General features: G+C 47.5%; 1 protein-coding gene across 1 annotated transcript; it reads left to right on the top strand.

The window, feature by feature from the left end:
- The first annotated feature begins 648 nt into the window (after positions 1-648).
- HPSE (heparanase) lies at positions 649-12,671 on the top strand. The gene is given in 13 exon segments (XM_066186474.1): positions 649-714; positions 716-984; positions 2,446-2,591; positions 3,621-3,746; positions 4,106-4,279; positions 4,732-4,903; positions 5,412-5,459; positions 6,844-6,937; positions 7,554-7,660; positions 8,179-8,293; positions 9,961-10,079; positions 10,213-10,359; positions 11,074-12,671. Coding segments are annotated over 13 exon segments (1,743 nt in total). The 3' UTR covers positions 11,234-12,671.
- The last annotated feature ends 1,632 nt before the right edge of the window (positions 12,672-14,303 follow it).

The raw sequence follows: 14,303 nt of genomic DNA, 5'->3' as shown, positions 1-14,303 counted from the left end.
CCTGGAAGAGTTCAAGGCCAGGCTGGATGGGGCTTTTGAGCAACCCGGTCTAGCAGGAGGCATTCCTGCCCATGGTGTAGGGTTTGGAACAACCCAAGCCATTCCATGACCCTAAGCCATACCTGCTCCATGGCTGCAGCTGGCTCTTCCCTGACAGACCTCCCCAGAAAGGCCAGCTGTTGCTAAAGAAGGAGTTTTGGTACAGACTGGACTCTGCAGGGAGCACCTGGGGGGCAGACCCAGAGCCTGCCTGAATCTTTTTTGTAAGAGCAATTCCAAGTTTCATGCCTCTGCAAGTAGAACATACTCTTGTTCCTACAGTATGGACTGTTGCAACAGTCAGGTTTCCGCCTGACATGGCTGTGTGCTGCTGGGACTCAGTTTCTCGCAGTGAAGGCAGCAGACGGGGTCCCAGGCTGACATCCCGGCCCTGGAGCGGCAGCGTCCAGCCTATAGCCATTTTCCAGCCCGCTGGTTGTACACGGAAATGCCCAGGGCCGCTCGGGCAGGGAGAGATACCGGAGCACAAGGCTGCGAAGGTGCGAGCAGGAAAGGAACCAGCTGGAAACACAGGTTCATTTTGCAATGGTTGAGGCGTTTGGGTAACGCCGAGTTTCGGGCGTCTTGCCGCTGATTTGAGGCTCGAAGATGGTGTTGGAGCCCTTCCAGAGGGAGGGAAAGGTCCTGCTCACTCCAGCACGGTTCTTCCCGGCGGGGAGCGGAGCGCTGCAGCCCCGAGCCCGCCCTCCGCGGGGGTGGTGCCGGCGGCGGCGGCGCGGCGAGTCGGGAGCGGAGGATGCTGCTGCCGCTGCTGCCGCTGCTGCCTCTCCTGCTGCTGCTGCCGGCGCTGGCCGAGGGGCAGCGGGCGGCGGTGCTGCGGTTGGGGCTCCGGGGCAGCCCCCGAGGGGAGGTGAGCCCGGCTTTCCTCTCCCTCACCCTGGATGCCAGCCTCGCCCGGGACCCGCGCTATGTCGCCTTGCTCAGGTGAGCTGCCTCTCGCCCCATTGGGCAAAGGAGAAAGGGTCTTGGGGGAGCGGCCCATCCCGGCAAACGCCCTGCGGGGCGAGCTGGAGGGAACGGGGAGTCCCCCACCCCTGGAACTGGGGTCGGGGAGAGGCTGCTGGATCCCCTCTGCTTCGGGGTTCACTAGTTCCGTCCTCCCAGGGCAGAAGGCGGTACCTTCCGCAGGTGCGAGCCGCGCCGGCCCGTTTGTGCTCGGGGAAGGAGTGGCTGGCCTGGGTGGATGCAGGGAGAAGTCAGCTCAGGGATAAGCCTGGGAGAGAAGCTGCTTTGCCAGCAGAAAAAAAAAGGAGAAGGAAACGGAGGGAATTGTGCTTGTTTGCCCTCGAGAATGGAGGCTTCAGGGTGTCCTTATCTCTCTCCACAAGTAACGGAAAGGAGGTTGTAGTGAGATGTGGGTTGGTCTCTTCCAGCTAACAAGTGGCTGGACGAGAAGAAATGGCCTCAGGTTGCACTAGGGGGGTTTAGATTGGATATTAAGAAAAAAACCTATTCACTGAGAGGGTAGACTTGCATTGGAACAGGCTGCACAGGGAAGCAAATGGTAGGATCACCATCCATGAAAGAGTTCAAAAAAACGTGTGGATCCTCCAGCCCTGCTTTCCCACCACTTGCACATTTTCCTCCTTAGTTGGTGAGAAAGGTGTCACCAGCTTTTTTGGAAAGTGCTCAGGTCTCCCACATCCAGCCCCAACTGCACACCATGTTCAGCCTGAGGCCAGTCCTGCCACCACAAGGAGCAGGAAGTACTTGGTGGCCTCTAATCAGTTGTTTGTCACCACGGAGCAGATAGTGCCTTACATGCCCCGCACCCTCCAATGCCTTGCGGTTTCCCCCAGAGAAGGCTGGCTGTCGGTGCTCCACATCCTGCATGGGATGTGAGAAAGCCACAGTTATGTTTTTTTGTACACCTGCTTTGATAAAGTTAACACCTGTCCCAGTAGCGACTCTTAATCTCTCTCCCTTGGGTACAAAGGCAACTGCTTGGGCTGTTGTTGATGGAAGTTGGAGCTGATGATGTAAAGTCAATTTTGCGCCCAGCTTCTCAAAAGACATTTATGTTGTTGTTGCATAACAAAACCAAAAAATCTTGGGGAGGAGGACGTTTAGGAAGAAAAAAACCAAGACTGTTTTAAAGTTTTGCCTTACTTTGCCCCCAGGATTTGGCTTCCTGCCCGTGACCACGTTCCCTCAGGCATGTTCTCCCTTTGTTGCCCATTAGACCCTCTCCTGGCTCACTTGGCCTTCACTGTCCCTCTTGTACAGTGCAGAGGGCTGGGATACAGATCCCAGCAAGGCATCAGGAATTCTCTGAGGCTACTGGTCACCTACTGCAGCATGTTCCTCAAAGTGCTTGCCATGTTTACCCCTTACACAGTCTGCATAAATATAGTGGTTTTCTGTTTCTCGGCATTCCCTCCTCAGCAATTCCAAACTGCGTGCCCTGGCAACAGCCCTGTCCCCAGGTTTCCTGAGGTTTGGTGGCACTGAGACAGATTTTCTTATCTTTGATCCCAACAAGGATTCAACCTCAGAAGAAAAAACCCTCTGGGAACTTCAAGCACAGCAAGGTAAAGTGGCCATCAATGTGTTAGACTTGAAACCATCCTGGGTTTTGGAGGGTCTTTGACCCAGGCTGAGGATGCTGCAAGGGCACAGCAGCAGCACTGGGGGCCCTCCACAGGGTCAGTACTACTTTCATCCATGGAGAGGAGATCTGTGGGCTTTCAGCATGATTTGTGGGAAGAGCTGTGCCAGCTGTGAGAAAGTGAGAAATGATGTAGGGGAACTTGTATCCTTCCTGGCATCTTCTGAGACTTTCCCTTTGCTGCCCTCTGCTCCCTGCAGCAATCTTGGGAGCTCCCCCACTGCCTGGGAGGTGGTCAAGTTCAGCTCAGAAGCTGTGGCTTCATTATGAAAATTAAGGAACAGATGGAAGAAATAATCTGAGGAGAATAGAGTGCTCAATCTCTTTCCCAAAGCCAGAGAGCTGGGCTGGTGGTGCAGCCTTCTCCTCCTGTTGCTTTGACAGGGCAAGTGTAAACCTGCTGGACCCCTGTCAACTGCTTGAGCTTGGTATTTTCTCTTTGAACTTAGTAAAAGTGCATAAACTTTTTAAGAGGTGTTTCAGATGCAAAAAATCCTGTCTATTCCTGTGGCACATAGCACAATTGTGCAATCCTACATTACCTTATGACCCGTGATGCTCAATTTTGAAGTCAAGTGGTACTTTTCCCCTCACAGCACTTTCCGAAGTAGCCACTTCCTGTGACTCTGGCTCGTGCCTTCCTCTCTGGTTACGGCTTGTTCCTGGTTTGCATGTAAAGAAAAACCATGAGCTTTGATGGAAAATCTTATGGCTCCTGCCAGTGAGCCGTGTGGGGAAGGCAGCACTTTGCCCTGCACAAGATGGGCAGTGCAGGAAGCATTTCCCTGTTCCTGCCCCCAGCAGGGTGGGTCGTGACCCCTGCCACACCACTACATGCCAGGTGGGCTTATCTGCTCCTCAAGCATGGCAGCCTATGCTTTGTCAGCTCACTGGAACAAGGGCTCACTAGAGGTGAGGAGTTAATTCTTATCAACCCTCTTCTGCCCTACAGAGACCTGTGACTCGAGGCCTGCATTTGCTGCTGTTGAGAAGGTGCTGCTGGCTCAATGGCCCGGCCAGGAGAAGCTGCTTCTTGACGAACAGAACCGGAAAAAGCACAAAAACACCACCATTACAAGTAAGACTTAAACAGTGGGATGCAATTCTCTGCCCCACTGTAGAAAGGCTGTTAGCTGTTAAGAGCTGAAACCACCAAAAAAGAAACATTACACCTACTTAGAAAAATATTCAGAGAACTCTTTTTCTACTGTTTGCCACCTCACATTTAATAGTATTCAGCTGCAGGGGTTGGGAGGTTCTCAAAGCTTGCAAGGTGTTGTGTAGTGAGGCCTGACCTCTTCTGTCTGGGTGGGAGAGGTCGGCATATCTCCAGCTTCAGGCTAAATAAATACAGGCAGTAAAGATTGTTGCTTGGCCAGAGCTCAACTAGCACACTCCAACCTTGAGATAAACATCCCTCCTTTCCCCTCTGTGCAGAAAATACACTGGATATTCTCTACAGCTTTGCAAACTGCTCGGGGTTTCACCTGATCTTTGGACTCAATGCCTTGCTGCGGAAAGGTGGCTTGCAGTGGGACAGCTCGAATGCCCAGGCACTGCTGGACTACTGTGCCTCTCAGAGGTACAACATGTCCTGGGAGCTTGGGAATGGTAAGTGCTTGTTGGCCAGGCCAGCCGTCACCTAGAAAAGTACCACCAGTGGGTATGAGCTGGTAACTAAGGATGTTTTGGATGATGGCATATAAAGGCAAGGTGAGGTTTTATTAAGAGACATTAAGGTCTTAATTTGCAGAAGGATTTTACAAGAAGACACAATGATTGAGCAAATTGAGATGATTTGGCTGCTCCTACCAGGGCTTTGAGATGAGGTGAATGATGCCCCACAAGGTGCAGGATGTCACCTATGGCTGGGACAGAGTGCTGGAAAGCAGCACGCTGTATCCCCCAAGCTTTTGGTTTCATGCTCATCTTCAAATATCTAACCCACACCATGCCAGATCAGGCCAAGCCTTAGGACACTGATGCTTCCCATGTGGATGCAGCTGCCCTATTTTTTGCCCCAGAAATAGAGTGAGGTGTTGATGTGCGTGTGTTTTCCACAGAGCCCAACAGCTTCAGGAAGAAATCTGGCATCCGCATTGATGGCTTCCAGCTGGGGCAAGATTTTATTCACTTACGCCAACTGCTGAACAACTATGCCCTCTACCAGCACGCCAAGCTCTACGGCCCCGATGTTGGGCAGCCCCGAAAGCACACGCAGAGACTGCTGAGAAGGTAGGGCTGTGAGGTTTCAGCAGCACTCCCTGGGGTGGGGCAGGTGTGGAGAACTGTGGCTTGCCTGCCCCTAAGTGCAGCAGCTATGAAGAGGCTTCAAGGCAGGGGTTGAACAATTTTTTCTCCTTTGATTGATGACAACTAAAATCTCACATGCTTGAGTTCAAAGCCTGAATACTCAGCCAGGTGAAACTCAGCTGCTGGCAGTACATCAGTGGTCCACATGTTTTTCCATTGAGCACTGGCTCTAGGATTGTGCTAACAAGCCCGAGAAACACCCATGTGTTACACAAAGGCCAATTCATCCTCCCAGCAACTTGCTGAGGTAGCCAGGCTGCCTGAAGCCTGCTTAAAAGCCATGGGTAGCCTGGCCCCCAAGCATTCACCATCAGTACTGCCAGCTGTGGGGAGAGGGGAGGGCTGTGCAAGGTGCTGCACTGGTGTGAGAGCTATGACCCATCACTGGTACTGCTAATCCCCTGCTTTCCACCATTCCCACTGATTGCAGCTTCCTGAAATCAGGAGGGAAGGCGATCGACTCTGTCACATGGCACCAGTAAGTAGCACTTGGATACCACTGTCACTCTGATTACTGCCTCATTTTCTTAAAAAAAATGTCAATTTGAACGAATTATCGATTTCAGCAGAAAATAGGGGGATGAAATGCCCCTTTCAAGAGTTTCTCAGGGGCCTCTCCACAAATTTCTGTGTTCACAATAGTAGATGAATTGAGGGAGCACGTTACAGAAATGCTGAAACCTCCAAAGTGTCTGCTTGGTGTAGACACCCAAAAGCAGCATTGGGGGGTTTTCACATAAGCACAGCAGCAGGGAATGGGACATGTGTAAGATGATGATTTTGTTTCCTCTGTTTATGTCTAGTTGATATAAAGGAAAAGCCCTGCAGGTCTGGCTGACCTTTGTCCATGGAGAAGTGCCAGCAGCTCCTCCTGCTCCCTTGAGTTTGTTCTCTGAGTCGTTTCAGGCTCTGTGCTCTCTCAGAGCGCACACGCAGTGCAAACAGCACTGGCACCTGGCCATTTGCTCCTGTGCTGCGACTGATTTGTAGATTTAAAGTGCTCATAGGGGCAGTGGGGTAAACTGGCCCCAGGGCCATGAACTCCACATGTTTGAAAGTCATTTCCATATGAAGGCAATTTTCTTTCCAGAGTCAAAAGCAGGACATTGACTCGCAGCAGTCAGACAACAGAGGGAAAAGATGCACATACTTCTTTTTTAGATATATGTATACATACATACATCTATTATCTATGTATTTTGAGTTGCTAGAAAGGCATGAAACATATCCTTTCCCCTTCCTGGGCTGTTCTTTACTTCTAATTTAGGATTATCAGGTTTTAGCTTCCTCTTGTGGCTGGAAGGCTTCAGCTGCTTTTGGTAGGACTGAGTGATAGCAGGATGAAATGCAAAAACCACAGGGATCCCAATTTATTTGGACAAACCAGACTCAAAACCTCTTCGGCTCATGGTGGGGGGCAACCTTCACGCCATAGGGATACCCTGTAATTCCAGCTCCCTCCAAGTGGGCAAAATATTCCAGCAATGTGCAAAAATATCAGAATATTTTTAATATATAACTTCACAGAGTGAAGCAACTAATCACATAGGACTCTTCAACAAGAGATTTACAGAAGTTGGCTCTTGGTGATACTTTCCTTATTCTAAATGAGTAGATGCAAACAAACCTATTACTTCTGCTGGTGGAAATTTCTGTGTTTTTCTGCCTCCATTGAAGTAATTATATCTGAAAGACCCTTAAATACAAGTGACAGACATACATATTTGGGAAACAAAAAATTAAAAAGCACTGGACAGAAAAATCATGCTGTGGATAAATGTACTAATCAACTGAATATTTTCAGTGGTGTTTTGGTGATATTTTTCCCTAATTTTGGCTATGTTTTTTACCCCCATTTTCAGTTACTATGTTAACGGACGGAGTGCAACAAGGAGGGATTTCCTGAGCCCTGAAGTGCTGGATACCTTTGCCGCAGCCATATACGAAGTTCTGGAGGTACTTTGCCCTGTTCAATCATCCCCATGCTCAGTTTCCAGGGGGTTAGCAGAGAATCCAAAATAAAGCACCATTTCTTACTAGCAATAAACAGCAATACTCAAAGCTTGAGTTCTGCTGACATTGCATATTAAAAATATATAATTAATGACACTAACAATAAATGAGCTCCGGCAGTTTGCCATGCAGCAAATATGGTGTCAGGTGTATCACACACCTACAACACTCTTATTTATTGATACAGTAATTCCTCAGGGATATAATTTATGGTTATCCCTACCCCCTGATGAATTTTTTTTTGTATTTTGAGATCCTGTGAACATTATAACTTAGAATACAGCACTACTCAGCACAAGAATAATTATGGGATCTGGATTTTAGTGATGTTTGCCCTGTTTTACATGGGTAGCAAGTTTGTTTATTTTCAGGGGGAGATGTTATTCTGCCTCTAGTCCTTTTGATCCAAATTTCTGTGACATCCCATTACAGGGCATTATCCTATAAATGTAAACAACCTAAGTGAGCCTTTGGCTAAAGCAACAAACTTTGCTTATTTCAATAGCGAAAAAATTAACTGTTGTCTCTTTCTCTTCTTCCCTAATGCCACACTGGCCAGATTGTTGGTCAGACTGTGCCGGACAAGAAGGTGTGGCTGGGAGAGACGAGCTCTGCCTATGGAGGAGGAGCTCCCAGATTGTCTAACACTTATGTTGCTGGCTTTATGTGAGTACTGTGTCCCAGGTGTGGGGAAATTCCATATCTTGCCAGCTGAACGGGGCTACCCCACAGGAGGAATGTGGCTTCCTCAGGCTTCCTGGGGAGTGTGGGCAGTTTTTTTCCATCCTGTAAGACATGATGACTTTTTATCAGGGCCTGGTGGTGCAGCAAGTCAAAGTCTGATAATAACAGGCAACCTTGTTGTTGGTGTGATGACTTCTCTCAGCCTTCAGACCCTTGGTCAGTTCAGGAGAATCTGCTGCCACTCCTTGTTTCCACCACCAAATATTCCCAAACACGGGAATAGAGCAACTATTGAAGTTCCCACCAACTTCAAGAGGTGGTCTGAAATGATTTTTTAATGTAATCAGTGCAAGACTTGAAATTAGTCGTGTGCTTTTAAGGAAGTCAGCATCGCACACTAATTTTTGCTTTCCTGCTTCCCGAGCTGGTTGAAGAGGGGCAGCAGGGTACAGCTGATTCAGCACTTTCATCTGTGTGACATTTGCCTCATCGTTTTGCAGGTGGCTGGACAAACTGGGGCTTTCAGCCAGGCAGGGGATTGATGTGGTGATGAGACAGGTTTTCTTTGGGGCAGGGACCTACCACCTGGTGGACGCCGACTTTGAGCCTTTGCCGGTATGTAAACAACAGCCCCTGAATGCACCTCTGCACGGGCAGCACTGGGTGTGGAGGGACAAGTCAGCTATTTGAACAACACCTTTTTTTGTTTGGATGGTCACAGGTATCCTTGCACCTAAAGTTATCTCATGCTCCACTATGGGTTAATGTATTATTACATATATATGTGTGCACACAAGATATTTACTCCAGCTGCAGGGGTGCAGCCAGTCTTCAGCAGAGCATTTGATTTGTGGGGCACCATGCTCTGGTTTGTATGCAGGAGCTCCTGGAGCTCACAAGGCTTTTCTGGATGGCCTGCTTTGATTTGAGTACTCCTCAGCTGAGTGATGAGTAGTTTATAAACAGAAGTGAAAAGAGATATTAAAATCAATTATATTGCATGTGAAAACGAGGCCAACATGAAGTCAAGACTCAAGCATTATAGGTGGTGAGCATATTCATCCTACAGTGGTGGGTGAAGGATAATTAAATTGAAATATATATTTAGTATAGTTTGATTTATTAGAAAGTAACATTTTGCTGTGATGAAATTTCATTGTATGAACTATACATTGTTCTCGCACACATGGCACATTTCTTTGTACTAGGAGCACTTAAATTGGGGTGAGAGGACAGCATCTAGCTTTTTAGCTTTCCTCTAATTTTTCTGCTTCCAAACTGTGATTTTCACGGGTGGTCATAGAGCCAGCCTGAAAGAAAACCCAGCATACAGGGATTTTCCATCCTACTTGCTCATCTGCTTCCTATGCCAGAGGCTGCATCATCAGGCTTGCAGCTTTGGGCTTTTCATTCCCTCATTTAAACTAGATTTAATTTGGATTGAAACTGTGTGCCTTGTTCCTCACCTATAGGCAGTACAGACACTAACCAAGCCAATAATGCTTCAGAGGCAGGGAAATCCAAACCCAGGTGCATCAGCGGTAGTTAGCACAGAAATGAGGAAGCACAGCAGTGTCAGAATGCTGCACTTTCTTGCAGAGGGATTGAGCATGAGAGCTGATAGGAAAAGTAATTTCCTGGGCTTGTGGTGAGTCAGAAGAGAAACAACAGTTCTCCCCCTGAGAAAACCTCAAAGACAAACAGATGGGCTGGGAAAAGTGCTTTGAAAGACTGAAAAGACCTGGAAAAAGTGAGTCTGCGCTGGACATTGTCCTGCTCTTGAGGATCATCCTGGGGTGTCAGAGGATGCCCTTGTGACTCAGGTTCAGAAACCAATCCTGAGACCTGTTCAAAAGTACAATGTTAATGAAAGGGGTTAAAGTTTAGGAGCTTCTTCCTGGTGTTGCACCTGTGCTTTAGGTACAAGTTCTCCAGCAGGAAGGGCAGCTCACACCCCTGCATTCAGCCCCCAGGTTCTCTGTACCCTGTAGAACGGTGTTTCCAAAACGCAAACAATCTCTCCCTGACAGAGCTGTGAGAGTCCTGTATGAAGGGGAAAATGACTCTAAGGTACCTTGTAAACACAGCTGCTCACAGGCAGGGCTTCCCTTTCAGCTATGGTGTTTGTGTGAATTTAAGTAGATGTGGTGAAAAGCTTGGTAAAGCAAGAAGCTATGGGGGAAAACCCTTTGAACTGAGCTTTAGAATGAAGGTTAGATTAAGCACTGTGCAGAGCAGCTGGCACATACACAAATGTTTCCGTGTGTTTTTGTGCCTCCCAGGACTACTGGCTCTCACTGCTTTACAAGAAGCTGGTGGGTACCAAGGTGCTGCAGGTCGGCCTGGCAGGAGCCGACAAGAGGAAGCTCCGTGTCTACCTCCACTGCACAAACAGCCTCAAGTAAGCCTCCAGAAAGGGCAAAATATCCCAGAAACTGAGCCTGCAGCCACCCCTGGGCTAACAAATGCCATTTGGGACAGTGCAAGGTCACATATTACTCTGATCCCCACCATCACCTTCTCTTGCCTTGCAGCCCAAAGTACAGAGAAGGGGATGTGACGCTGTTTGCCTTAAACCTCTACAACGTTACCCAACATTTGGAGCTACCGGACTACCTATCGAGCAAGCACGTGGATCAGTACCTCTTACTGCCTCATGGCAAAGAGAATATTCTTTCCAGGTAAGTTGCAATTCCTCCAGACCCTGTGGAAAAGACTGTGAGTAGCCTTAGATGGCCTTTAAAACCTCAATTCACAAGGGGAAAGAAGAGGTTACCATTCAGTCCTCTGGGGTTTTTTCGGTAAGATCTGACGTGTGTTAAATCAGGTCTCCTAAACTCAGGCTGCTGAAAGCTTGCAAAGTTATAACGACATTTATTTGAAGTTAATCTGGAAGTTTATTCTAGCAGGCTTCAGTGTTCTGGACCAGCTGCTAAAGTCCTGGGTTTTGTTTTTTTGGTTTTTTTGCACAAGCACTTTCCCAAGTGCTGGCTCCTGATTTACAGCAATGTGTTCAGGCTTTGTATGTTGGTGGAGTCGTTTTGTTGTCATTGTTAATGCATCCACAGGGAAAGGATCTGCTCTGTGGGCATAAAAGAATACTAATATTTTCAGGAGAAAAAGTAATTGAAATTTGTACTTTTCAAAATCTGTTTAGCTGTTGACCTCACTGGAAAAGAAAAAAATGTACTTTTTAATGTGCCTGTGCTACCATTCTAAAGGGTCCTTGCAGTGGGAGTGCTGCAGATGTCTGTGTGCGTGCATGTGCACACACATTCAAGGGAAGTTTAGTTTGGCTTTGGGGTGAGTTATTGTTTACACTCAGGCCCAGAGCAGTTTGTGCTTGATGGCAAACAGAGCACAGCTGCCCAAACAATCTGTCTGTCCCTCTTCAGGTCTATTGAGCTGAATGGCCATGTGCTACGGATGCTGGATGATGAAACACTGCCAGAGCTCATGGAAAAGCCCCTTGGTCCCGGCAGCCTGCTCGGCCTTCCAGCCTTCTCCTATGGCTTTTATGTTATCAAAAATGCCAAAGCTATTGCTTGCATTTAAGTGGTCAACACACACACTCAGGATAAATGTAAAGCATTTGGCTAGTAGGGAATTCTAATCCTAGAAATTTGTATTTCTACCACAGGATTTACTTCTGGTAAGGGATGAAAAGGTTGCAGCAGTATTACAACTCTGAGCTGGGAAAGACATAAGGTCTCACTGAGTAACTGGTACATGAAAGATCCCAAAGAATTATCCAGGTAGACAAGACCAGGCAGGGGCTGGTTTTGCTCTTGATCCAGCCTGTCACTGTGCTTGAGCATGGAACTCTTCTCCACACCGTGCAGGGAGTGAGCTTCTCACACTGGTTGGGGCTCTGCCAGCCCAGGCACTGCAACCTTCCCTCTCCCTCTTGTTTCTGCAAGCACAGCTCCTAAAGCAGTTTCTTCAAAAGCTTGCCTTCAGAAAGGATGAGCAAAGTTTTTATTTGAGCTGTACACCCATGACTTTGCATCATGTGGGGAAGCTCAGAGGGGGTTGTGGTTGCTGAGGTTATCTTGGGGTGAAAAGTGGACACACAAAGCAAACCAAGGTCTGGGTGCTTGCAGGGGCAAAGACCTTGCAGAGAAACCAGACCCTCTATCAGATTTGGGGAAACGGCAGATTTTCTCAAGCTAGGACTGTTCAGTCACAAGATGGAGCTGTGGCTCTGTGCTTTCCAAAGGCAAGTTGTTCACACAGGAAATGCAGGCTGTTCCTGTAGGGTGGTCTACCTCTGCCATCACACACTTCATCCCTGCAAGGAAAGGAGCCCACCATGCCCTAGCAATAACCCTCTGTGCTCAGGGGCCTGCACAGTGAGCGCTTGTGACTCCTCAACCTGCACCACCCTGCAGGCAGCTCAGCTGGAAAGGACTTCCCTGAACCTATGCACAGGTAAAGCTCTCTCTGCTTTACACTCCCTAATGCACTCAGGTCTCTTCTGTCCTCAGGGAAATGGGATAGGCAAGAGGCTGAGGAAACCACTCACCACTCAACCACCAGAGGGACATCAGTGGCCTTAGAGCATCCTGGGAACAGAACAGCCCAGCCAGGCTGACATTCCTCCTACTGGGAAAACAGTGATTTTGGACAGAAATCCGTGTTGGTTGGTGGCTTTTCTCCCCAGCTGTGCCTTCCCCATGCACACCCTGTTGCAGCTGGCTGTGCCAGCAATAGCTCCCTGTGGCACACAGGCTGCTGGTCCCCAGGGCAACAAAAAGCTTCAGACAGTAGCTGTGGCCTCCTACATATATTTATTTGCACCTGCTTTTCTTGAAGGTATGTAACCCACACCCTTATGACATATTTATGAGCACAGCAGGGAAGAACAACCCCACACTACTGTACTTCCCTTTTTAGGCTTTAAAAAGATACTACATGGGCAGGGCAGGGAACCTTTTTTAAAGAGAGGACTTTCAAAACTGATGTACTTCTGTAGCTGTGATGAAAACCTGCACACAAAAAAGGTTATACTTGAGTTCAGTGTGTCAAAGGAGTGTGTGCATCCACGGAGCAGATGCATTCTGTGAAGGGTTATGTATCAGAGGGTAACATAGATCAGAAATGAGGAAGGCTAAGTTTGTTTACATTGTCCAAGTTCCATAAGGGAAGCAAAGAGAGTGTAAGATGGAAAGTCTTACATACAGTCAACATAAAGTTAATAATACATTATTACTACTATTATCATTATAAGTTAAGTAAGTTACAACTAAAACATCGAAGTCATTATTTGCCTGGTAGCTTCTTTTTAGAACTCTTCTAAAAGATTTGTTTGTTCCAATGCTTGTGAGTTTTGTATTTGAAAATTCTAATTAAAGCGATTTATACCAACTTTTGGCAATCTTTTTTTTTTCAAAGACTCCTTTTTGACATGCTGATACCAGGACACTCCCTATTTTTCTTTTGGTTGTAACTACACATGCGCTTTTTTTTTTTTTTTTTTTTTTTTTTTTTTTTTTTTTTTTCATTTTTTTTCTTTTTGTTATCAACAAAAGTACCCAAGCACACAGAAATGAAAGAAGTCCTATGCACGTTGGTGTGTTTGAATGGTGTTTGCCCACCAGTTGAGAAGCCCTCCTCCACCCAGTGTGACTCAGACCCGATACCTGTGCTGGTGACTGGCACACAGGAGCTGCCAGGAGGGGCCCGGGGATGTTTGCACATGCAAATGACGGCTGCTGCCAACCATGTCTCCTTCTCTGAGCCCTGCTCTTCGGGGTGGGGAGGTTTGATTTACGGCCCAGTAACCACCTTTCCCTTTACAAAGTGCTGCACATCAAGCTGATAGCTACAGTTAGCTCCATAAAAACAGAGCAAGAGGGACATAAGTACAGGAATGGGAAAGATGCTGGATCCCAGCACTCCAAGGAAGCCATGGTCTGAAACAGAGATGAACATCACCCTCACAGGACCAATTATCCCCACCCTTATCTCCAGGGCTTTTATTCCTCTGGGAATGTTGTAAACCTTGAGGGATTGAATATGTGTGTGTACACTTACTTGAGAACAGGAAGAATCATATCCCACACTCATTCCAATTCACTTTTGTCCTTTTGACTCTGGAGGTCAGATTACTCACACTGGACCTGCTGTAAATGAGTTCCTGGAAGGTGGTGTTAAGTTGCATCACACTTTGGTACAGGGGATCATTAGGTGGATGTGAAAATAAAGAAACTCATAACCTCCTTACAGTCAGTGACATTTTGACCATCAACTCAGATTTGAGCTAAACAAGACAGCTGGGCTTTATTAGTCTGAAATGAGCCACTCCCTAGATTATCTTTCAGTGAAGGGCCAGGCCACTTTTATGAATATAAATACAGTGGCAGTAACTGTAAAATTTACATTTCTACTTCCACGAGCTCCTTAAAAACTTTCTGCAGACAGTTGAGTGATTCCTCCCCACATCACACATAAAAAACCCCCAAAGCAGTGTCTGTAGAGGAGCACCATGTTCCTACAGACATGGCAGGCAGAGAGGCTGTGGGGTTTCAGTTCCAGGACCCACTATTCAAACACACATCCGGCATCTGAATACACACTTTTCTGTACCTGAATAAAGCCCATGATGACCTTATCAGTGTGAAAT

The sequence above is a fragment of the Chamaea fasciata genome, unplaced genomic scaffold, assembly GCF_029207755.1.
Source record: "Chamaea fasciata isolate MVZ Bird 193981 ecotype frontalis unplaced genomic scaffold, bChaFas1.0.hap1 SCAF_6, whole genome shotgun sequence".
Classification (NCBI taxonomy): domain Eukaryota; kingdom Metazoa; phylum Chordata; class Aves; order Passeriformes; family Sylviidae; genus Chamaea; species Chamaea fasciata.
Note: the sequence above shows the minus strand (reverse complement) of the source record. Positions and strands in the feature narration are given on the sequence as shown.